General features: G+C 45.3%; 1 protein-coding gene across 1 annotated transcript in view; it reads left to right on the top strand.

Annotated features, from left to right (window-relative positions):
- The first annotated feature begins 421 nt into the window (after positions 1-421).
- EFCAB6 (EF-hand calcium binding domain 6) overlaps positions 422-25,759 on the top strand; it is a 167,896-nt gene continuing 142,558 nt past the window's right edge. The window contains exons 1-6 of the mRNA XM_084811856.1: positions 422-708; positions 10,002-10,151; positions 10,837-11,057; positions 14,698-14,780; positions 16,744-16,810; positions 24,259-24,395. Coding sequence (XP_084667982.1) covers positions 10,007-10,151; positions 10,837-11,057; positions 14,698-14,780; positions 16,744-16,810; positions 24,259-24,395 — 653 coding nt within the window. The 5' untranslated portion in view covers positions 422-708; positions 10,002-10,006. The remainder of the gene's footprint in view (positions 709-10,001; positions 10,152-10,836; positions 11,058-14,697; positions 14,781-16,743; positions 16,811-24,258; positions 24,396-25,759) is intronic.

Genomic DNA, 25,759 nt, shown 5'->3' with positions numbered 1-25,759 from the left:
AGCTCACTCCGTCAAGCAGCACTTGGGTCTCGAACTGCTGCCCTGCCAACTGCGGCTTAACCACTAAGCCACCGCGGCCCCCCTGTTTAATTAGGGGTAGAATAATAGTAGGGTTGGAAGGGGCCTACAAGACCCTTGAATCCAGCCCCCTGCTCAAGGCAGGATCCCAAGCCAGAGCATCCCTGACAGGCGGCTGTCCAGCCTGACAGAATCACAGGGCAGTGGGGCTGGAAGGGGCCGACGAGACCCTCGAGTCCAGCCCCTGCTCAAGGCAGGAGTCCAGGCGAGAGCATCCCCGACAGGCGGCGGCCCGGCCTGGTCTGGAATGCCTCCTGCGCGGGAGAGGCCGGCGGATTCCCCTTCGCTCCCCAGGCGAGCCCGCGTAGGGCCGCCGGGCGCCAGAGCGCGCGCAACGGAGAGCGCCTCTGCCCCGGACGTGCCCGGGGGCGCGCGCCACGCGGCCCGGTTGTCGCCTGTCTCGCAGTCGCTAGGCAGCCGCAGCGCGGCCCGGCGAACCAGAAGCTGGGATCCGTTGCCGGGGCTACCGCGTCGCCTTGCGGGGAGCCTCTCCAGAGGCAGGCAGGCGAGCGGGCCGGGCCGGGCCGGGCCGGTGGGCGGGCGGCCTCCCTCCTCTCCAGGGCGCGCCGCCGGAAAGCGGGGCCAGGACCCGCGCCCGCCCCAGCCGCGGGGCTGCTCAGAACTCACCAGGTAACGCGGCGCGCGGGCCGGGAGAGGCCGCCGGAGGGGCCCCTGCGCCCGGCGAGGCGCCGCGGCCCCGAGCGCGCCGCGGGGACTTCGAAATGCGCCATGACGCGTGGCGCAACCCCACGCCCGCCCGGAGCGCCCCGCCGCCCGTCTCTCTGCGGGAGCTCGGGCGCTGCTCCACGCGGCGCCCCGGGCTCGAGCGGAGGGAGCGCCGCCCCGCACGTGCGCAAAGTCTTGCTTTCCCGGCGCAGCTCCCGCCGTGCTGTGTTCTCGCAGCCCCAGCAAACCTCTGACTTCTGGGCGGACGGGAGGGCGCCCTGCAAGCCTGCAGTCCGGGGCACGCCTGCGTGGGAGTGCGCCGCATGGAGCTCAGGGGACTCACTTCTGGGCAGAGGGGAGAGCGCCCTGCAAGTCTGCAGCCCTCTGTGCACTTACTTGGGAGTAAGCCCCACTGAACTTAATAGGGTGCTCTGAAACAGCAGAGGACGTTCCTTTGAGCTTGGTGGAGAGCGGGGGAGTCATATGTGTCTCCCTTCTACCCTCTTCTCCCTCCAACTCAGAAACGCAGAGGCAGGAGACACAATCTGCAGGTGATTCTTGCCCTCCTGCCTGTTCTGGTCTCCTTCCCTGCCACTCCGCTCCCATCCTCACTGCCTTCCTCATCCTGATCATGCCCCCAGCAACCGAAAACAAACGCCCACAGCAGGCAGGCAGAGCGGTTTCTTCTGCTATGGGAAAATTTCAGGGGGCGGTTGTGGTGCTCCTATGCCCTGGGCTGGGAAAAATACTACATTTTTTGCGTTTCGGGAAAACGCGGGACAGGCTGGGGGAAATGGCGGGAGACACCCTGGAGGGTAACGGTGTCTGTCGAAAGAGCCTGCAAACTTCAGTGACAGAGCCATCTCAATAGCAGGATAAAAGCTCTGTGTGAGGAACCCCTGTGAAACAGCTTTGGGGGAAGGCAGGGGTGTGTTGGAAGAATTGGTGCCAGGGATTTTTTTTTTGGTAGCAAAGTGTAGCTGCAGGAGCAATCTCTGTAACTTTTTCTCTTGAGCAGCCATGCCCTTCTTCCAAGGAGCTTAAAGCAGCATACATGGGTGTCTCTGCATTGTATGTATCCTCACAGCAACCATGTAATGTAGGCTAGTCTGAGAGTTTATGACTGGCCCAGGGTCACTCGGTGATCTTCGTGGCAAAATCAGGATTTGAAGCTGAGTCTTCCCAGCCCAAGCCCCAATGTTGATTCTACAATATCACATTGGCTCTAGGTGTTTTTACTAGTAATAGACTAGCCCTATTTATGTTTACTCAGAAGTAGCCCACTATATTTGGTGGGACTCACTCGCAAATAAGTGTGCCTGAAACCCTGAACGCATGTACAGTCTGACACTGAGCATGTTTGGAAGTAAAGGTTGAAACATGTGATGTGGGAGATCTGGCCTATTTTCCAGGTAAACTGCTCTCCTGAACCTCTCCCTGTATCGTACCTGTTTTTTGTTTGCTTGTTTTTTTGTTTGTTACACTGTGGGGTGGGCTCATATCAGCTTCAGGGATGAGGCAATTTAGATTAGGAAAATAGCATGGGGGATCAGAATTGGCCCCACAGCAGCTGCTTTTAAGTGTGCGGAGCGGGGGTAGGGGGGACCTCAGTGAAGGCTGTCACAGATTTCCCACATCCTGTCTGTTATGGCCCTAAATCTCACTGAGTTCAATGGGATTTTGCTGTTGTTCAGTCGTTAAGTCGTGTCCGACTCTTCGTGACCCCATGGACCATAGGCCTTCCTGTCCTCTGCTCTCTCCAGGAGCGTGCTCAAGTCCATATTCATTGCATCAGTGATGCTATCTAGCCATCTCATCCTCTGCCGTCCCCTTCTCCTTTTGCCTTCAATCTTTCCCAGCATCAGGGTCTTTTCCAGGGAGTTTTCTCTTCGCATTAGGTGGCCAAAATATTTGAGCTTCAGCTTCAGTATCTGTCCTTCCAATGAGCAGTCAGGGTTGATTTCCCTTAGGATGGACTGATTTGACCTCCTTGCAGTCCAGGGGACTCATAAGAGTCTTCTCCAGCACCACAGTTCGAAAGCATCAATTGCCTTCCTTATAGTCCAGCTCTCACAGCCATACATTACTACTGGGAAAACCATAGCTTTGATTAGATGGACCTTTGTCGGCAAGGTGATGTCTCTGCTTCTTACTATGCTGTCTAGGTTTGCCATAGCTTTCCTCCCAAGGAGCAAGTGTCTTTTAATTGCATGGCTACAGTCACCGTCTGCAGTGATCTTGGAGCCCAAGAAAATAACATCGGTCACTGCTTCCATTTCTTCCCCTTCTATATGCCAGGAAGTGATGGGGCCAGATGCCATGATCTTAGTTTTTTTTAATGTTGAGTTTCAAACCAGCTTTTGCACTCTCCTCTTTCACCCTCAACAAGAGGCTCTTTAGATCCTCTTTGCTTTCTGCCATTAGGGTGGTATCATCTGTGTATCTGAGGTTGTTGATAATTCTCCCGGCAATCTTAATTCTAACCCGGCATTTCTCATGATGTACTCTGCATATAAGTTAAATAAGCAGGGCGACAATATGCAGCCTTGTCGTACTCCTTTCCCAATTTTGAACCAATCGGTTGTTCCATGTCCGGTTCTTACTCTTGCTTCTTGACCGTCGTACAGGTTTCTCAGGAGACAGGTAAGGTGGTCTGGTACTCCCATCTCTTGAATTTGCCAGAGGTTGTTGTGATCCACACAATCAAAGGCTTTAGCATAGTCAATGAAGCAGAAATAGACGTTTTTCTGGAATTCTCTGGCTTTCAATGTGTTTAGGATTTCAGCCATACTAGAAATAGTCCCAGTGGGGCTTACATGCGAGTAAACATGCATAGTGTCAGGCTGTTTATCTTCATATTGTGGAAATCTTCATTTGCTTATTTTTGCACACAAAACTGCAGCTAAGAAGATAAAGAGTAAGCTTTTTTTTTCAGTTGGATACTCAGGTTTACAAGTGGACTGATTCCCCAGTAAATGTTCATAGGATTGCAGCCTAATGCTACAATCTTATACACACTTGCCTAGGAGTAAACTCCATTTAACTCAGTGAGGCTTTCTTGTGAGTTTACCTACATAGCATTACACCGCAAATGCATAGAACGCTAAGCTCTTTGCTTTTGTACTTTGTTCCACTCTGATATTATATTTATTTATAAATATAAAATATATTTAATATATTTTCAGCTCTGAAAAGGCCCCCAAAGCAACTTAAAAGAAAACACACCTATGAAATATATAATTAAAATCCAAAATATCCAATATTAGGCTTAATGTCTAAAAGAAAAGGTGTTAGAGCTCAAAGTGTATAGAAATTGTTCCTCTGACCTGAAATCTTTTTCTGCTCTTCTCAACTATATGAAAGCTGGTTGTCCTTACCCTTTGGTGGATAAATACACTTTCCGTATGTTCAATATTGATTGACTGATTGTATTTTTAATCTGCCCAATAACAAGCGTTCTCTGTGTAGATTACAAACAGAATAAAATATAGTACAAATAGTTGAAAGTACAAAACAGCAAACAGCACAGGGATAGATAAATATTTTAAAAAAATTAACAGCCATAAAAAAAATCTAGAAGCGAAGTCTCTAAAATGCCTGGGGAAAGGAAAAGTCTTCACTGGGTGCCGAAAAGAATAATGTAAGCGCTAGATGATCCTCCATGGCCCTCTCTCTTCTAGCCACCTGCCTAACTTCCTTCGATAGGGGTGCTTGGAGAAGGTGCACCAAAGATGACCGAAGGGTCTGAGCAGGTACATATTGGAGGGGATGTTCATTTCGATTCTTTGTCCCAAGCCATTTGGGGCTTTAACACTTTGAATTGGGCTCGGAAATGGACTGGAAGCCACTGCAGCTGATGAAGCGTTGGCATCACATGATCATTTTGACTAGTCCCAGTTAGCAGCCTAGCAGTTCTGTTTTGAACTAACTGGACTTTCCAAGCCATCTGCAGAGGTAGCCCCATGCACAATGCTTTGCAGTAATCCAACTGGGAGGTTACCAGAGCATGGATAACCATTGCCATACTATCTCTGTCCAGATAGGGGCACAGCTATATTAACCGAAGCTAATAAAAGATACTCCTGGTCACCGAGGCCACCTGGGCCTCAAGTGACAATGATAGATTCAGGACCATCCCTAAGCAGCACACCTGATCTTTCAGGGGGAGTGCAACCCCCTCCAGAACAGGTTGGACACTGTTCAACCTGGTAGCAGTACCTCCATCTTGTTGTTGCACAAATTATGCTTAAGTTCGTTCCCTCTAGGAGAAGGATGCCAATATCCCCTTAGAGACACACAGAACTCTGAGATTCAGTCCAATGCAGTTTTATTTGGCAGGAGACACAAAGGAGAACCACACCCTAGATGTTTTTGGTACAGCTTATATACATTCAGTATAATGACCTCGTTAGCTATGCGAGGTAGGCCACATAATATTCATGAACTTCATTAAGCATGCATAGTTGACCTGTCTCTATGGCTGACCTGTCCTTGCAAGCTGGGCAGGAAGCGATCTAGCTGGAACTGGTTCTAACCAGCTGCAGGAGTGGCGGCTACTGGGGGTGTGGGGGCTCCTCCGGCTGTACCTAATGTGAAACAGACTGTTACTGTTGGTGTCAACAAGGCAGTTGATAAGTCTATCTTCCTCTGGGACTTTCCACTGTAGGAGGCTGCCTCAGATGGCTGCCAATACTTTAAGATGGTGCCTCTTTGGTTCTATAATTGTCTGGATTAAGCCTCAGTTTATTGGCCCTCATCAAGTCCATTACTCTGCTCAGGTGCCGATTCAGGATGTCCACTACCTTACCTGTGTTCGTTGACAAGGAGAGGTGGAGCTGGGTGTCAACAGCATATTGATGACACCTCAGCCCACATCCCCTGATAGCTTACTCCAGTGGTTTCATGTACATGTTGAATAGCATGGGGAATAAAATTGAGCTCTGTGGAACTCTGTGATGTAATTACCATGGAGCAGAGCGTTGATCTCCCAGCACCACCTTCTGGAAATACCCTTCCAAGTGGGAACGGAACCACTGTAAAACAGTGGCCGCAGCTCCCAACCCAGACAGCTGAACCAGAAGGATACTATGGTTGATGGTATCAAAAGCCTCTGAGAGATCCAGGAGAACCTTTGCCAAAAGAGAGCCTCTCTCTCAGCAAAGATCGTCCCACAAGATGCCAAGGCAGTCTCTGTCCCCAAACCAGACAGATTGAAATAGATCTAGAGAATCAGCTTCATCCATCAGCTGAGGGGCACTCTCTTTGTTATTCATATATTCCAGATCTGAGCCCTGGCCCAAATTTAAGTGTACCTTAAGCTCACTGCAATGGGGCAGTGTGACACCACAGCCACTTATCTATCAGATTACCCAGTATTCGGGTTACTGTGGCCTTGCAAATAAGGCCACAGATGTTCTTAACTTGTACAGGTTTTTTTTTACAAGCTTGCCCATCCACATGCAGCCTCTCCACATATACATGTGGTCTGTCATGTTCCCCTTGGGCCTCCTCTTTCCTGATGCACTCTCACACCCAAACAGAGAGGCTTCAGTCTCAGCAGGCCTTTAATTCATTATTAACAGGTTCATTACAGATGCAAATCCTCAAAGACTCTCAGGCTACAAAGGAACGCCTCCAGGGGATTCAAATAGGAACATTGACGTTGCCTGCAGTTTGAAGTGAGGCCTGCTGGCTAGACTAACTTAGGGAGGGATGTCCAGCCCTTCCGGTGATGCTTCCCTACTTCGCCTTTCACGCATCGCTAACCGGGTGGACCGTCTGAGCTCCGCCCCTGACGTTTCCCTCTTAGCTCTGCACCGTAGTCTAGCATCTCCTAGGTCACAGCCCCCACTCTCCTCCTCCTCGTCCCGGCTTCTCACAGAGGGGGGCATGGGGGGGGGATTCAGGCCTGGCCATCTGGTAGTAACCTGAGAAGCACGCCTACCCACATCTGAACTGACTTGGGAAAATGCATCCCCCGGTTCTGGCTGTTCCTCTTCTGAATCTGAGCTGCTAACTATCTCCCTGCACTCAGAATCAATCCTGACATGGTCCAAAAGAAAAGAAGTACTTATTTAAAACATCTAGCTTGTTTTTTTGAGCAACAGCGGTTCATGTGGTCACCTGATGGTAAATTGTACTCTCCATAGGTGATCAGCTAAGAGGGCTTTTTACAAGGCTGGCTCATCATGCACATAAAGCAGAAAACAATGAGAGGGAACAAAGTTAAGCCTTTTGGGGGGTAACCTCTGCACATTTGTTGCTGAAATGAAAAGAACACAGTGGCACACACCTCACCCTGCAAGGTCTGTTCCGCCAAAGATATCGTTTAATACCTATTTTGTAACTTCTAAACGGAAGGGGGAGGTTAGTCCCCCTGGGTGTCTTTTTTGGAGGAGGTTACTAAATGAATGTTTGATAAAGCAAGCACAGTATCTTTGGGCCAGTCACAGAGAGGGTAAGCTGGAATTTAATGTGTATATACAAGGTGGTGGTGGGTTTGTTTTTTTTTTTAAATTCAGGCTTTCATCAGGTATCTATTCACAGAAAATAAAGAATATAGAGGGAGGTTGTTAGCGCCAAGTTTCCATAATTAAACCACAGATGTAGATTTTTTTTAGCAGGAGAATTATTGAATATTATTTCTGTCTTTATTAGCCCCATGTAAACTTCAGTGGGAAACAAATTAATTTATGAATTTTTGTTTAATGGAGGGTGAGACTTAAACAAAGAATAAGTAACTATGTTCAGTGATGAGATTCTCCCTTAAATTCTATATGATATGAAGAAAAAAATATTTTGTTTGTTTTTAAAGGACAACACGAGAGGCATGAAAAGTAGTGTGCTGCAGGGCATAAGAGCTTGAACCATGAACCACAAAATTCCTGGTTCAGATCTCAGGCCTGCCATGGGCTTAGTCAGCATTTGCTTCCCTCATCTATAATAGAGGGATAATAGGGATTTCTCCTAACTCTCACGTTTTAGTTTCAGTCCCAAAATTGCATTCAGTTCCATACTCAAGAGCCAAAGGAATAAGAATCATTAGTGTTATAGTTTTACTGAAATGTACGTTAAAATGTATTTTAAAGTTTTCCTGGCACCAGCGGATGCCCTCCATTAGCTGACAGTACTGCCAAGCCACTGCCCACTTTGTGGGGTGTTGTAAGGATTGGTGAGATGTATGTGAAACCACTGAAGCCCTTGAAAAAGTGCTGTTCAGCTATGGAATATTGTTATATTTATTTCCTTGTACGTAACTCAAATCAGTTTGTTTCTTTCAAAACATTCCATTTCTATTTCATTGTTTGTTGTCAAGGCCCTGGATTAGCCTTGTGGTACCGTAACAGAAACTGTAGTATACCTCTGATCGTCACCTATCTCACTGTTTGTTTGCTTATTTCAACCATGTATAAGCCGAATTCTGTGCCAAACAGCACTCCAGGTAGTATGTGATAAATATGCTGAAATCTTATAGTGACATACCAGGGAGCAAGCCCCACTGGACTCGGTGAGTCTTACATTTGAGTTGACATGTATAGGAGTGCACCGAAAAGCAATAAAACAACCCTAAAACAGCAGTACAAATATCCATAAAGGATTAAACTCCAGAAATAGTCAGATAGATAGATATAGCAAAAGGCCAGCTAATCACTGGTTGAATTATGGGCGAAAAGGTAGACCTTCACCGGATTTAGCCAAATCATGCCCCCAACTCCTGTAGCTTTCTAAAAACTGTAACTAAGGGGGTCACTACAGAAGGTAAGAAGTCTAGGCTCCCCCCTCCCCCATAATTTAAGCACTGGCTACTGTTAAGGAAATATCCAAGGCAGGTTAGTTTGAACAGTCAGAAATGTATTAAAGCACATCACGGCTGTGGGAGAGACAGATGAAACTGTGTCTCTCCCAAATATGAGAATCAGGATGCATTTATTCAGACTGAAAGTTGGAGAACAAAGAAAATACACTACGCATGCGCAGAACCCAATTAGTACTCAGCAACAGTCTTATCAGCACACCAGCCTTCTTATCTTTAGGGGATGAGTTACTTTGGTGGATAGGAATTTCTTGCTTATGAGCAAGCTACAATTACCTTCTCATGGTCAGACACACACACACTCTCAAGCCCATCAGGCACCTTGCCTGAACCAAACTACTTACAAGGCCTACCTTCACACTGTGTTAAACTGCATCCGGCTAAAAGCATTAAACAGCACACCCATCATCAACCTGAGGGAAATGTCTTTAAAAACAAGCAATTGAGAGTTTTCACCAGCTGGTGGAATAACAGCAAGGAAGGAAGGAAGGAAGGAGGCAAGCCGAACTCCCAACAAAGTGCATTCCATTCAGTTGATGCCACCACCGTTGCCAAGTGAAGGATGAAACATAGTGGGTCATCTTACATTATTCTCCCCCTTCTTAGTTGAATGCTTCTCTCTGTCATCTTATGCTTCAAGTACACATCACATGGGGTAGTATCCAATGCTTTCATGGCATAACATAACCCTAACCATGCTGCTGAAATTCAATGACAAATCATTGCTTTTTCCCTTTGTCTACTAAGCGCTAAAGACGTTGCGCTAATCTTGGTTTACACTAGTGCAGCATCATTAGCGCTTGTGCTCTGACGGCATTGGGTACTCCCCATAGAGTTTCATCATTTTTTCGTCCATGTTTCTCTTTTTTCAAACATACAGCAGCCTAGGCAGACAGCAAGACAAAGTGGAGAAAGGGGAGAGGCTGCTGAACCCTTTTGTCTCCTGTTGTTGTTCAGCTCAAAATCACCCCCTCCAAGCTGCTTTTTCACCCACAGAGGGTGAAAAATGGTTCTCCTATGATTTTCTTGTATCTTCCTCCCAATATATAAAAAAGCAGTTTGGGGAGGGTGGTTTTAAGCTGAAAAATGGCAGGGGAAAGAGCCAAGTAGCCTTTCCCTCATCATCTTTCTTCGCCTTTCTCAGAGGCTGCTTTGGGATTTAAAAATAAACAGAGCTTCACATAATTTGTAGTTTGAGTTTAGGAGCCAAGCCAATTGGGCAGAATTGCCTAAGACACTTTACCATCCCAGAAGCACAGCCGTGAATGTGAAGAGTTGTACCCCAACATGCTGTGCTTGGGAACCTGTTGCCTTTATTGGCATCTACTCAGAAAATAATCTCAGCCTTCAAGCAGTTGCTTGAGGTCCTTGTGCAGTGGGATTGGTTTTGCTTCAATTTGTTTCCATGTCCTCATAGGTGGTGTTACTCCTTTTCTTCCCATAGGAATCATGTCCAGAGTGGTTAGTGCATCTGATTACAGTAGTTTACGCCCTCAGTCCCATGGAATTGTGTTTAATCCAAGACAGCCATCTACACCATCAAGCAGATCATCAACACGCAGCAGTGTCCAAAGTTCTGGCAAATCAGTTTCAAGTAAGCCTGTGCATTAAAGTTCACATTATGGCCTTCAAAGCAACAGAGCAAAACACTTTAGATCAGCCTTCCCCAACCTGGTGTCATCCAGAGGTGTTGGACTACAACTCCCAGCTTCCTCCAGCGGGCCATGGAGGGTGCCATGTTGGGGAAGGCTGCTTTAGATTATAAGGAGTGTTTTATTTATTCCGAGCGCTGTTTCAGGTGTGAAAATTAGCCGGGGGGTGTAAGTGTTGAAAGTACAATCAACTTGAGCTTCCCATTCCTTACATATTTCTGGCTCATCTAAAACTCTTTTGTGCATCTCTCTCTGGCAGGGAGATGTGCAAGCAGTCTCCAGAGTGGAAGGAAAAGAGGAATGAAAGCGTCAGGCTTGAAGCCAGCTTGAGTCTGATTTCATCATAGGAAGGAGTGTTATAAATGTCCAAATGAATAAGAATAAAACGAAAATACTTTCTGGTCATTGATGCCTGATGGGAAGGGACCTTGCATCTTCCTGAGTGGATGCTGTACAGTTCAGAGTTAGGGAACTGAAACTTAAACTCGGGAAGGGATATTGGGAAGGGAACTTAAACTTGGGAAGGGATATTGTAGAAGCTGACATGGTTTGTGCTCGATTCTCTTAATAAAATGGTATCTGTACCAGGCTTAAGAAGGCAGTATAATGATATAATATATTTTATAGCTGCATCTGTCAGTTCTGTCCCTGACCCCACACTGTCCTCAGTGGATATCGAGCAGATTTTGCTTCAGAAGGCGATTGCAAAAGAAGATGAACTTAAAAAAGCATTTCAGACCATTGACATTGATCAGACCCTGAAAATCACAAAAGGCGAATTTAGAAGAGTGATTGAAACATTCCTTTTACCCCTGACGCAAGAACAATTTGATTCTGTGCTGGCAAAGGTATGTACCCTCATGAGTTGTGAAAGCTTTTTCTGTTATTGAAGGCGGTTAAAACTAGGAGCCAAGCTACATGTTACGCTAATTGTGTAGTGTGTAGCAGAGACTTGACTTTTCCTCCCCTCTGCTTTAAGTTTCTGCAGCCCTGATTCAAATTGCGACACTGTGCTTGGGGTGTGTATTTATTTATTTTATTTATTTATTGCATTTATATCCCACCTTTTTTCCTCTTGCAAGGAACCCAAGGCAGCTTACATCATTCTCCTCCTCTCCTTTTTGTCCTCACAACAACAACCCTGTAAGTTGGGTTGGGCCAAGAGTCTGTGACTGGCCCAAAGTCACCCAGTGAGCTTCCATGGCCAAGTGGGGACTAGAACCTGGATCTCCTGACTCCCAGTCCAACACTCTCACCACTACACTACACTGGTGTATGCTAAACCTCTCCCCATTTCCCCCCCTCCCCAAATCCTCTCCCCCGTGTAGGAGGAGGCGTGTTAAAAAAAGAAAGACTCCTCTGCTGGAGTCAGTAGATTAGTTTTTTTAATCACCCTGAAGGTTTAAGCCTACCCTCCAGGAGCGTGGTGGTCCTGATCTGAATCATGCCCATGTGTGCTTATACTAGAGGAAGAAAATACAAGCCTCAGCTACATGCTATGCTATTAGCATAACATGTAGTTTAGCTCTAAGGCTGACATACAAGAAATCTTCGTCAATTCTTCATATGAATTTTAATATATTAATTGGTGGGATAAATCTGCATAAATTTGCATATGAATAAAACAGTAGGCCCGAAGAAGAAAAACATATTTATTTTTAGATGATGCATACAAGAGAAGACCATGGCAGGCAACATCTTAGAAGAGGCGTTCTGTCATGTGTGAGAGAAAAAGGGATGCCTCTTTGATGATGGTACCTACCAATGGCCATTTTCCCAAGCTCTTGGTTTTTGTTTTTTTTTTAATTGCTTGATTAATTGGGGGCACTTTTTAAATCAAAATGTTTTAATTGATTAATCAGTTAATCAACTTATTATTGTAGCCACAGTCAAAACCGTACAGTTGATACCAGATGAAGCAGGATCCTATCCATTGTTCAGAGAGGCATAATTTTGGTGAGCTGGTTCTGTTTGCAAACAATTGGAGCAGGAGGAGGCAACATGGTGCCCTCCAGAGGTTTTGGACTCCATCTCTCATAAACCCCAGGCAGCCTGGCCAATGTTCAGAGATTATGGGAGTTGTAGTTCAAAATATCTGGAGGGCACCAGGTTACCTAACTGTGTTCTAGAGCCCTTGAAATGAAGTGGGAGCTGATGGTCCCATCCCCCTCAATAATTAGTGAAGTGTGGGAGCCCTACCTATGTGCCGAACCTATCTGCCTATAATCTCCATCTTCAGGCACATGCATGTAATTCTGTTTGACAGTCCAACCCATTCAATTGCCTGTTCATAATCTAAGCGTATAGCTTTGCAGGGTTTGTGCAAGCTAATAAAACTAAGGCAGAAGTGAGGTTGGCTCAAAGGCAGGGACAGAGATGGCTCCAAATTGCCCTGATTTTCTTGCTGAATGTTCAGTATCTTTCAAATATGCACCTGTGCTGGCCAGTTAGAAATGAGATGTAAAGGCCATGGGCAATACTTATTTCTACCTCTAGAACACATTGCCCTGGAACCCAACATGGCAAATCACGGTTTGTTGTCACCCTTGTTTGTTTCAGAGTGGCTTGTTGTGTTGTCCGAACCCAGCATGATGGCTTAAGTGTGGGTTGTTAACCATGCAAGAGCCATCCTGAGAACCCATGGTTTGTTGTTGGGTTGTTCAGGGTGGCTTGTTTTCAGGGTGGCTTGTTGTGATGTGAACCTGGCAGTGTGGGTTCTGCGTGGCTTGTTTGAAAGGGCTACACAGATGCTTGGCAAGAGTGCCGAAAAGCCCAACCACTCCCTGCAGTACGCTCTGCCCCTCCTCCTCTGGCAGCAACTGGTGTTATCCCTTCATGAGCTGTTAGGACAGCTATGCGTGTATATGTGATTGACTTACCTCTGGGTAAGCGCACGTGGCCACAATTTGGGACCCTGGCAATTCAGGAGGGGGGATTTAAGCTTTTCCCCTTCCTGTTTTCATGCTGACACCTTGCCTCCATCCTGAAAACAGGAAAGGGGAAAGCTTAAATCCCCCCCCCCCAGATCACCATGGTCCAAATTGGGCCACGTGCACTTACCCAGAGGCAAGTCAATCACACATAGCTGTGCTAGGGAAAGGAACGATGCTCATCCCCAGCTGCAAGGAGCAGCCAAGGAGGCGTTTTTTAAGTGTTAAAGAAAGAAAATAAAACCTTCAACCACCTGGTCCTAAAACATAAGGTAAGCCCCCCCCCCCCCGCCATATGGACTCCAAAGATACGGTGCACATATATATGTGTGTGTGTGCGCGCGCATGCAAGTCTGTCAACACAGGTGCTTTGCAAGGCAAGAAGGGAGGGGGGGGAATCTCATCACAGCAGGAGTATAGACAGGTTGTGCTGCAAAGGCCCCTGGGATATGTGCTGGGAGCGGGCAGGAGGACAAAGAAGGAGACAAAACATGGCGAGCCAACGAGCGCCTGCTCATCTGTCTGCAGCACTGTGCTCTAGCAAGTGCTTAGCCAATCCACCATGGCTTGTTGTTAGCGTGACTTATTGTGACCTGCGAACTGGCCCATTAGGTGAGTCCAAGGATAGCTCTTTGGTGAGGCACCCTGAGGACTCCTTGGAGATTTGAGAGCTAGTTTATACATTGTAACAGGATCCTGTGGTGAGGGTTTCCCTGGATTATACCACTTCAGGCTGCAGGTGCATGGGGAAGGCCCCCAAGACATGGCACATGAGACAGCCACCTCGCTGAAGCTAAGCAGGCCTGGGTCTGGTCATTGCTTGGAAGGGAGATGACCTGGGAACCGCATGTAGCCACCTTGAGTTCCACAGTGGAAGAAAGGTGGGATAGAAATGTAATAAATAAATAAATAAATAAATAAATAAATAAATAAATAAGGTGTTGCATATTTGAATGCTCCCCTCGCGCGCCCCCCACACTGAGTCTTATAGGTATAACAAAAGGTTCATTTTAACTTCCTCCCTAGTATGCTGTTTTTCCCTGCACATGGAGGGTTTTTTTTTCCATGAAGGAGAATTGAAACATACAACCCCCCACCTCTAGCAGGAGGTGTTTCAGTCCAGGAAAAGCTTTACCACCTAATTCTGCTGGATGTATAAATTAGCTTTGGGTTGGAGGCCTAATGAAATTTCAACTTTTTTTGTAAAGTGTTCTGGCCATAGTGATACTTCCCGGTGTTAAATATAATACTGCAGTAAGTTATGTGTTAATAGGCAATCCATTGTAAAGCTGCCTTGGGTATGTGTTACAAAGTATTATGAATAATATTTGAGAATGATGGGATAACAAATATTTTGATGTAAGGGCCATTGGCTATTTGTTGAAAGCTTATATGGAATTTGTTAGGAATTAAAAGACTACAAAGAAATCTGAATATGGGAGATTAACTATGTAATTAAATATTACTTGCATGAAAGAGCAGGGAAGCGGCAATATAATGAAATATAATGCATGTCTTGGAATACCATTCATGTTAACTTTTCTTTGTACTGAAACAGATTCCAGGCAGTACCAAAGTTGCTGTTCCTTATCTTGAGTTCTTGTCGAGGTTCGCTAGGCCAGTCAACGATCTCTGCTTAAAGTAAGAGCTTTTGTATTATTTAGATAGCGCTAAGTTGTAATGCTGTGATATAGGTAGAGCTAGTAATGGTGAACTTAGGCTAGAACTACACTTCACCAAGAACATATGGCTGCCACTGAAACGCAAAACGGCAAGCTTGTGTTCAGTTTCTCTAACACTGAAGACCTCCATCCCCCATGTCTTCAAGTTCAACTTTCCCAAAGCCATTAGGATGTACATTTCCCCATCTCCACCAGTAGCAGGCAGTTATGTGGAGCAGGGGAGGGGAAATGCACATCATAATGCCATCAGGACATGTGGTAAGTAGAATTGGACACAATGCAGTGGAAGGAGGGAACTCAACACGGGGCTGCCATTTTTAGCAGTTTCACCATCACAAGTGTCACACACAGGACGTAAAGATGACCCCTGTTCCCCATTGTTCGCTCCTAGCAGCTGGTAATCAAGATACATACTGCTTTCGAGCATCGAGATTTCATTTAAGTTGTCCTGGCTAATAACCATCAATAACCCTGTCTTTCATCAGTTTGTTGAATCCAGCTTTAAAACCATCTATGGCCTGGTCTACATGCCAGAGCATGTCATGGTTGAAGGCCTGAGGTGTTAGAAATGTGGACTGTACTACTACAAATTTCAGGTGGGGAATGACATTGTTGAGTGCTATCCTATGTACAAATAAACAAACAAACCTCCCTGTAAGTAGGAAATAACTCCAACCTGCTCCCTGCAGTGCTTTTTTGGTTCCCCACCCCCAAAAAGCTTGCAGATAGGTGGGGGAAAATAGAATCAGATGCACGTTCTGTTGTTTTTGTGTTATACTCTGATCTGCCACTGGAAGGTGGTATAGCTGCTGTTTTTCCCCCTGTACCTGGCCTGCACAGGTGAGTTCAGGACTACATTCTGACCGGAGCTAAAACCAGTGACCTTTTTTTTAAGCACACATCTTGGATTGTAGAGCCCCATGTACATGGATGGCAGTATATATGAATAAGTAAACAAGCAAACAAATAAAAGAGTGTTATGCTTGGCCAGCATTTAGAAACAGTGCATTGTGAGGGCTGGAGACAGACAAAAAGAGTTCTCAGAGCATAAGAACATAGGAAGAGCCATGCTGGATCAGACCAAGGGTCCATCTAGTCCAGCGTTCTGTTCACACGGTGGCCAACCAGCTGTCGACTGGGAGCCCACAAGCAGGGCATGAGTGCAACAGCAACTGGTGTACATAGGCGTACTGGTTCTGGAAGTAGCACATAGCCAGCAAGACTAGTAGTCATTGTTAGTCTTTTCCTCCAGGAATTTGTCCAACCCCCTTTTAAAGCTATCCAAATGGGTGGCCATCACAACATCCTGTGGTAATATTTCAGTTCTCCAAACCCACCTTCAAACCTGAATGGTCGAGGTCAAACTGAATGAGACCCTGGGACATGTATGGTTAGATCTCCCTCCTTCTCTTTCTCTCTTAGTCCAAAGCAGCTATGGGGGGAAGAAGGCCCCAAATTGGATTGGGGTGCTGAAGGACAGGTGTTTAAATCCCTGCCCCCTCATCAGGTATAAGTCTTCTTCTGTGTGGCAAATAACTGCTTTGAGGGTGTGGGGGTGATTTAGATCAGGAAAATGTGCGTGGAAAGGGGTAAGCTCCCCAGTTCAGGCTGCCTGGTGGAATTCCCCACCTCTACCCTGTGGCTGTTTAAACTAAAAAAATAAAAAGGAACACGTGGGAGGGAGGAGGCACACAAATCTCCCAGTGTCTCACTTAGTTTTGACCCTAGATGTACCACCAAATCCAATGGTAGCCAAAGCCCTTCGGGCCTGCTCCTTCCCACTGGTCTGCCTCCATTGCTCACTACTGCTGCTACCACCTCCTTGATCTCCAGCTGCAAATTCTGAGTCTCTTGCTCAGTTTGATAGTAGGATGTTGGTCTGCAACATTGTTTGTGATTATTTTATTGAACTATTCTTTTAGGTGGAGTAATATTGGAGATAGCCAGACAAGGACATTAACTCAGCTGGAATGCCTCTTAAGGGAGAAGGTACTGTACAGCAAGTAACTCTCACACTGGAGAGGGAGAATGCCACACATTTTGCTGACCTTGGTAGCCAGCCATGATGTGTGGTCACTAACTACCAATCTCTCTCAACTTCTCTGGCATTCACAGAGAATTCACAGGAGAGGAGAAGTCAGCCTGTGTGCTGGCCTTTGGAGACAGTAAGAAGCAGGGAATGTCTTTCTTACTGCTTCTGACTTGCCTCAATGTCTGGTACAAAGTGAGGGATTGGCCTTGCCCCTCACATCTTTCTGCCAGCTTTGGAGACACTCGGGAGCAGTGAGAGAGAATCTTTCTGCTTCCAAGTGACTTCAAGGCCTAGAGTCAGAACATGGGAGCCGTTTCTCTCTTTCCTCCTCCTGGCCCCAGCGTGAAATGAGATTCCCCCTCCCCTTCTGAGTTCTCGGTGATACACTGAAAATGGAGGGGTTTGTTCAATGTTGTCATGGGCAAGCAGTCTCCAGGAAAAGATTTATGGACCCCTGACACTGGGCATTACTCACCGATGCCTACCCCTTAAATCAGGGGTAGACAACCTTTTTGGGCCATTGGCATATTGGGCAATTTGAGAAACTGTCCTGAGCATCACCACAAAATGGCTGCCATGGGAGGCACAGCAAAGGACAAGTAACCTGCCCAAAGACTGAATACAAGACAGGTGTTACCTGACCCCCAACACACTGAGCAGCTCCTTTGAACCCACAGTTTTCAGCACTAACAGAAACCTCTTTCACAGCAATCCCAGCTGCCAGTAAGAAAATGTGTGTGTGTGTTTTAAGTGGGAGGGATAGGGCACCTTGGTGGGCGCAAAGAGCAGTGTCCAGGGGGACATTGGTACCTGCAGGCACCATGTTGCCTATCCCTGGCTTAAATGCACATCATTCACCCAAAATGAACCATGTTGTCATAACCCTCCAGGCCTGATATTAGGCAGGAGGCTTTGATGGAGGAATTGCGAGTACAGCTGCAACATTGGGTGGAGTGGCCCTGGTTGCCAGGCTTCAGCTACTCTGGCACACGCATTATGTGTGCCATCACACCCACATGTATCTATATCGGATCCAGGTGCCAGCCTGTTTCTCTCATGAAGGGTGTCTGTATCTGTCATTCTAGACTGCGTGAGACATTCACATATCACAGAGCTGTCAGGACAGATTGCATCCAAGACAGTCTTTCCTCACTGCAGTAAAGCCTATCAGTCATCACTCAAATATAGTTCTTACTGCTGCCATCGCTTCAACTTGGCTATATATATGCAGTTAACAGGGGAGTAACATTTCCATTTTCCCACCATAAATGAAACAGCCGAGCTGTCTTTCTAGTGCAACATTTATGAATTGAAAATATCCCCCATGGTCCCAATTAGGCTTCCAGAAGATTTAATTTATAAGGGCCTGTGTTTATTTATTTATTTGATTAAGGGCAATCTAAAAAAAAGCTCATGTATAGTTTAATGTAGGGTCCTTTAAATTTTTTAGCCTTCTAATTTTTGTCAAAACAATTAATGCTTAAAGTGAAGGGAAGAAAGAGGGAAAGTAGACAGATTTAGGGTTTGGATGATGGGTTTGGATGATCCTGCAACAAAATGTCATATTGATTATTCTGAAATACATTTGCATTGTCAACATACAAATGAACATCAGCCATCAGTCAGATGCACATTTATGTCAGTCACTGAGATTGGGGGTGAAATTGTGCAGCGAAGAGGTGAGGGGGCTGTATGTTTGCTGCTTAATTTTTCTCCAGGAATTCTCAACTCCAATTGGGAGCATCTGGGTGCTTCTAAACCAGTTTCAAATCCTCAGCTGCAGAACAATAATAGCAATCTATCTATTAGGGTTTAGGTTATAAGCTCCTTGGAGCAGAGACCCTGAGAAATTTTCCTAGGTGTATTGAAACTCTTCCAGCTTCCTGTGAACTTCCTCAGAGCTGATGTATGCAGGGTGCAGGCAAAGCACTTACATGACGGCATGGCTGGGATCTTGCATTCAAAACAAAGAGAAAAGATGGAACAGTGAAATGTAAAATACCTGTGGGTGTAAGAACATGAGGACAGCCATGCTTGATCAGGTCAAAGATTTGGCTAGTCTGTGTCCAAGACTGGACCCCTAGATGCTTTACGAAGCTTGCAAGAAGGTAATGAAAGTGGTAGCATCTCACTGAAGTTTGTCCCTAGTGCCTGGAGCAGTGGTATATTTGCCCTCTATATGGAAATCCCATTTAGCCCTCATGGCTAGTAGCCATTGACAGACCTCTGTGAATGATAGACCTCCCTCCATTTTAGAAGGCCTGTTTGGATGTTACTTCACCTCTACGTCATCTCTACACACAGTGCGGTAGGGAACAGGTCTTGGGCTTGTGTGACACTTCCAGTTCCACATGTGACCAGGGAGTTCCGTATTTTATTTGAACACAGGAGTTCCTTGACCCTGCAATACAGGACCAGTGCAAGTCTGAGACCCACTCTCAGTCTCACAGTAGGTAGATGTGAGGTTAGACGTAACAGGTGAATGGCCTCTCTGTCTCTCCCAACTTTGGGTAACAATTTTCTTCTTCTTACAAATGAAACCACAAACAAGCTTTTAAACACACTTTGATTAAAACTGGGTAGGTTTGCCAGGAGCCAAAAAAACCCTGCTTTGTGGGCCTGATCTGGACTGCGTACCTCTACCTAGCCATCCTGGCCAATGCCATATATAGCAATTGCAGCCTAGTTCTCAGGGAGGTTGGTAGGCTATGGCTGTACCACCTCACAGTGCGGGTGGGGGCTCACATGATTGAATGTTTCCTCCCACTCCATGTCAAAAAACTCAACCCACATAGAAAGTTAGATGTTAAAGAGAAGGTTTATAGCTTAGGTTTCTTCCTGACATGCTAGTTTTCTGTGTGCAGAGCATTAAATCATGTGAGTGGGCACCTGCAGTCCGACATGGTGCAGTCCAGGTTCAGGTATACCATTTCTGTGAGAAATAGGCCTGAGGAGCAGCTTTAACCTGTTCCTCCGTTATATTAGAGGAATCCTGATAGCACCAGCGCAACAAGTATTAAAGAAGTGAACACTTACTTTAATCCTGCATATATTACGTACATTTGCGTTCAGCCTTCTTTCCTCTTGCGAGGAACCCAGGGTGGCTCACGTGGTCCCCCTCCTCTCCATTTTATCCTCACAACAACCCTGTGAGGTAGGTTAGGCTGAGAGTCGGTGACTGGCCCAAAGTCACCCAGTGAGCTTCATGGCTGTGTGGGGTCTAGAACCCGGATCCCCCGAGTCCCAGTCTAATAGTCTAACCACTACACTATCTGGTATGTCCCAGCAATTACAGGATAGCATCCTCAATGTTATTTTGAGTTTGAAATGTGTGTTGTTCTCTGTGTCTCCTTGCTAGCTACGAAAGGGAGGGGCGGGCAGATACCCTTCTCCTTCATCATACAAATAATGTAATTTATGTGCCAGATGTGCCACATTGATGCCCAGTCATAAGGAGGCCCTGCTTCCATAAATTGTGGGTGGTGGAATTGGAAGAGAAACCATATAAGTGGGACTTCTAAGTGATCTGGCGGAGTGTCCAGCTAACTTGTGATGGGAGAGCAGCCCTGTGCTCACCCCAGAAATGAATTGGGTCCCTTCACATTCTTGAAACGCCTTGAAGGAAGGGAGTGCGTGAGCCCGAGGCTTGACCAGCCTTGTTCTCAGAACATGAAATGATGGTTCAGCGTTATGTCCAGGCCTGTGTTCTTTTACTCTGCAATAACCTGTTGTTCTCTGCCTTCTGAAGCACGGGATCTTCGTAAACTGACCTAACAGTTTCTTTAAAGAACAAGAAGAATTTTTAATAGACTGTCTAATCTCACTGTGGAATTGCTTGTACTTATCACAGAATAGATGCAGTTCAAACTAATTCAGCAATATTTACCATGTGGATAAGTGTGCGTGTGTGTGTGTGTGTGTGATATAAGGTGTACTGGCATTTTCTAGTAACCGTTGTGGATTTGCATGTGTGCGCACTAGAATCGAGATTCATCTATGCCTCAGCTCCCCAGAGATGTGATTTCTAGAGACCCCGGGAAGAGGGCTCAATCCCAAAGAAGTCTAATGCATGTGTGCACACACTAATGCTTTTTCTTCAAAGTTGACGCAGAAACAATTCCCTGAAGGCAGAAAGTTTGAAAGCTACTCCTCACCCATGCAAAGTGGAGTACCGCCAGCAGTGAAATATGAACAAAGATATAACTGTCTGGATCATGTCCTATAGTTTTTTAGGAATTCCCTCGTGTTTTGCAGGTTTGCAGAACTTGTGTTTCCCTCCCAAAATGAATGTTGTCCATCAACCAGTTGCTTGATGCTTCCACCCCTGCCCCCCGCCCCAGTTTTGCAGTCCTAGGCATACAGGAAAACCAGGAAATTTAGCGAAACTAAGGATGCTGGAGACATCTGCAGTGGTTTCAAATGAGTTTGGATTTCTTTGATTCTGACCTGAGGATTCCAAGTGGACTGTTTTTCCCCAAGTCACGCTCATTCTGTGGACTTACAGACCAGTTTTTTTCTTGGGGTGCTGGTGGGATATGCACAAGTGTGCATTAGCGCAAGGGCGCATTTGCAAACAGGAACAAAATTCTCATACATCCCTAAAAAAATCCCTATTCTTTCAGCGAGCAGACAATGGAATGAAAGACACCTGACAACCTGCAAAAGGCAGACGGAATGGATTTAACAAAATCTGTACATCCCGAAGTGAGATCTTGCTAGTGGGCTCTATTCAACTTGCTGGGGCACTAGCTGTGCAGGCCTGATTTAAGATTTAGTCTCATTTTTATCTTTTAAGAAGATCATCATCAAGGATCTGATTGCTGTTACACCAACAAGGGGCTTCACAAATGCAGTCGTCAACCGTATGTTGAGGAGAAAATATCTTTCAACCAACATAAGGCCCTTTTAAATTGCCAGAGCAACATAAAGCAAACTTAGAGGAAATGGAAAAAAGAAAAAGAGAGAGAGAGAGAGAGCGCACTTGGCTATCTCACCATCATCACTCCTTTTTTTCTCGGTCTCCATCCCCCACGCCCTGCTTCCCCTGTTAATTCCTCTCCCTCTCTCCTTCCCTTCCCCCCCTCCCCATTTTATGTTTATGAGGATCTGAAAATAATCTAATTCTTTCCTATCTGGTTTGGCCCATCTTTACCAGCTGGTAAATAGGAAACGTTCGCTGTAGGACGCCAATCCTCTGCAGAGTGTAAACAGATGGAATCAATATAAAGTGACAAGTTAGACGGTGCGATTGAGAATATGGAGCCAAAACTAAGAGAATAACAGTCTCGGTACTTATTTTGTTCCAATTCATTTGGTGCTGAATAGCACTTCGTATATGCACAGCTGTGCCCTTCCATAGTTTGGGTTTGTGTGTGTGCATTTTTTTAAAATCTTCCTTTTAGCCTTGATGGGGACAATTCCAAAGAAAAACTTTAATTAAAGATTTTGTAGAAAGTAGCCCAGACATACAAGATCAGGGATAATGAGGCACAGGTATATTTATTCCTTAGGAACGTTTATTTATCTTTTTCAGTCATTTAGTTTTTTTTAAACCCCCAAACCATTTGCACGGATTTGAAAGCACTTTTAGGTCGAAGTCTATGCCACAGCCTGTTCACATAGTAGGAGCTGCCCCCTTCTTTGTGTCGATGCTCCCTGTGCACAGTGACGAATTGTACCGTAAGCACAGAGTGTTCCTAGGCTCACAGCAGGGGGAAATGGGAGAGCCTTGGGGTGGGGAAGGGCTCCATGTATGTGTTGGCGCAGCCGTATCTGCTGTTTCAGGGAATGCTCCCTGCGTACAGTGAAAAATCCCATTGGATACCCTTTGCATTGGCCTAAAAGCATTTAAGTTAAAGTTCAGTTGCTTAAGTCCTTGCACACAGTATTTTCTTTATTTAATGTATTTTGAACCACCTCTGCGCTCAGTGAGTACTCGAGGCAGTTTACATTAAAGCCATAAAAGTACAATCGTTTCTAAAAAGCTATATAAAAAAAAGCAAATGAAATACATAGATTCCAATAAAACAAGAGAACTCTCTAAAATCAAGGAATAGCATTAATCTTTGAAAGCTTGGTGCAACAGTATAGTTTTTACTAGCATATAAAGGCCAATAGCAAGGGGGCCAACCTAGCTTAAGTGAGGAACTCGACTGGATGCACAGAGCATTCTTTAACTCATAAGAAAATAATTGGACAGCGCCGGCACAAAAGGATCTCCTTGGAGCCCTAGGCTCTGCTTCGCCATAGAATGCTCCCTTGATGTACTAAGTATAATACCATTACTTTTAGAACAATAGTCTGTGTAGGGAACTTAGCCAGGGATATATAGGTGCTAATGAAAACAAAATGTATTAAGATGAGGGTGGGGGTGTCAGCCTATTTTGAGGAAGTGTTTAGGTATGCTAAATATTGTGATATTCGGTATATTAATTATTAGCATTTTGCATATGGGAGAATGAATATCTTTTCTCTGAAACAGGGAAAGGAGGATGTTAGAGCTTTTACAGGATTGTCCGAAAACTAAAATCTCTGACATTTGCATTCCCTTATTTCAAGGGTGGGCAGAAAGTAGTACTCCAGATGTTTTGGACTTCAACTCCTAGCATTCGTGACCATTGGCCATGATGGCAGGGACTTCTGGGTGCTGAAGTCCAAAACATCTAGAGATCTCCCTTCTGCCCGTCCCTGCTTTATTTCTTCCTTTACCTACACCAAAGCATACAGCAATATACTGAGAAGTTCCTGTCAAAAATGCTTGTCAAGCTTATCTTACACACAAGTTCCATTTCAGTCTCCCTCTTCAAGTAAAATCCTTTGTTAAATATGGCATGCCATCCTACATTTCACAGATACATCCAGGGATTGAAAGACAAGGATTTGCACTCTGAAGTCATATCCATGTCTTAAAGCTGTCAGGAAATGAAGTGTTAGACGGACATGTGTCTGTTACAAAGATAAAACCCTTTCTGAAAGCCAGGTTAAATTCCCATATCTTCACGAGCACCCATTAGGGGGAGCAGAGGCAAGGGGGAGAAGTTTGTGCACAGGATACCTTCCATGCTTCAAGTCATAGCTGAGCAAAGGTATTGTATGCTGCTGATTTGCTCAGCAGAAACAAATAATGGTTGAAACTAATTTCTACGTATTGGAAGAGAACTTTGACATGCCCAAATATTATTGTGGGAGAAAAGTACTTTCACAACATTTGGTAAAGTGTGCCTTTCTCAATGCTTGAGAGAGAAATCTGAAAGACTGGTGTGTTTTGCTGGGTTGTGCTTTTTGGGAGCATTTTGTGAAAGAGAGAGGGAAACGATATCAGCAAACTTGTCTAATAAGTTAACCTCAGCTTCTATTGTCAACCATTTACTTATTTTAACATGCATCTTTTGAAAACACTGTATAGATTTCCAAAAAGATGAAACGTTTCATCAAGACCTGTAGACTGTTTGATTACAATCAAAATGGACAGATTCAGCGGCATGAGCTGAGAAGAATTCTCGAGGTCAACTGCTTCAGGATGACGGATTGTGAGTATGATAAGTAAGTAAAGAACAAGTTAAGGATTCTTGTAAAGCCATTGTGGGGTAACATACTTTGCATTCATATTAAGCCTGCAATACTGATCAATATTTATCAGGTTGATCACATTTTCCTTGCTACAACTACTTACATTTAGGATAATCAATCAAAGATTTGACGGTGATCCAGTTTGCATGTAATGGCAACTTAATTAACTCATAGTTTGCCATTAACCCATCATTTTACAACCTACGATCACCTCAACTGTAGGCTGCTCTTGTGATGAGATGAGTGAACTCAGAGCGCTGGGTGCTTTAGGGGCTAAATGAGCCTCTGAGACCAACAGTGTCCTCAGGAGCACCGCTTCTGCAGGTCTTAATAACTGGATAGGTTCATAACAGGACAGGTGGCCCATTAGATAGCCTGGCCCTAATCTTTTTAGATGGTAAAACCAGCACCTTGAATTGCACCAGGAAAACAGTTCGCAACCACCGCAGACCTTTCAGTATTGCTGTAATATGATCGCAGTACCATGCACTGGTTAGTAGCCTAGTTGCCATATTTTAGACAAATTGAAGCTTCCAGACACCCTTCAAGGGTAGCCCTATGTAGATCAGGTTGCAGTAGTCTAAGCATGGTGTAACCAAGGCATGAATAACTGTTGCCTAATCAGACTGACTCAGGAAAGATCACAGCTGGTGCACTGAACCTTTACAAGGCACTGAAGCATCAACCCGCAGCCATCTGAAATTCAGGCATCTCTCTGGCTTCTGCTGTTTCAACAGGTGTTACTGACATACATCCAGGCATATTTTCTGAGCTGCACTGGCTGGACATTTGCTGATAGATAGATAGATAGATAGATAGATAGATATGTGTGTGTGTGTGTGTGTGTGTGTGTGTGTTTTATTGTACTCCTATGGAACTGTGGCATACATACAGTCTCGCCTAAGAAGATATGGGAGGTTAGAGATGGTTAGACTGGTTGTATGTAAAATTGGCTTGCTTGTATTTAACAGCAGTCTGATTAGCACTCGTGTACAGGTAGGAAGGTTTGAACGGTATAATGATGTTACTGGAGGTGTAGCCTGTACATGATCAGTGAAGGAGAGTTTTACACTGAGGAACAGTCGGGATCAGGTTTGGGGTCTGTTGGGTATGCGTGTAGTTAAACAGCTCAAGGGTGCCCTCAGTTTGCGTGGTGAGCTACATTCTTTCCATAGGCATGAAAGAAATTAGTGATCAAGGCTACACAGGAAACAGGATGAAGTGGTATAGTCCTGAAATGATAGAGTAGACATCACCACTTCAGCGTGCACTGAGGATAACATCTTTAAAACTCTCCTATGTGGAAAAATCCCTCCCTGTAAATAGAAAATAGAGGG

This window comes from Heloderma suspectum, chromosome 7, assembly GCF_057233095.1.
Source record: "Heloderma suspectum isolate Gila_16-S chromosome 7, 16-S_ref, whole genome shotgun sequence".
Taxonomy (NCBI): Eukaryota; Metazoa; Chordata; class Lepidosauria; order Squamata; family Helodermatidae; genus Heloderma; species Heloderma suspectum.
The sequence above is the reverse complement of the archived record's forward strand: the minus strand, read 5'-3'. Positions and strand labels throughout refer to the sequence as shown.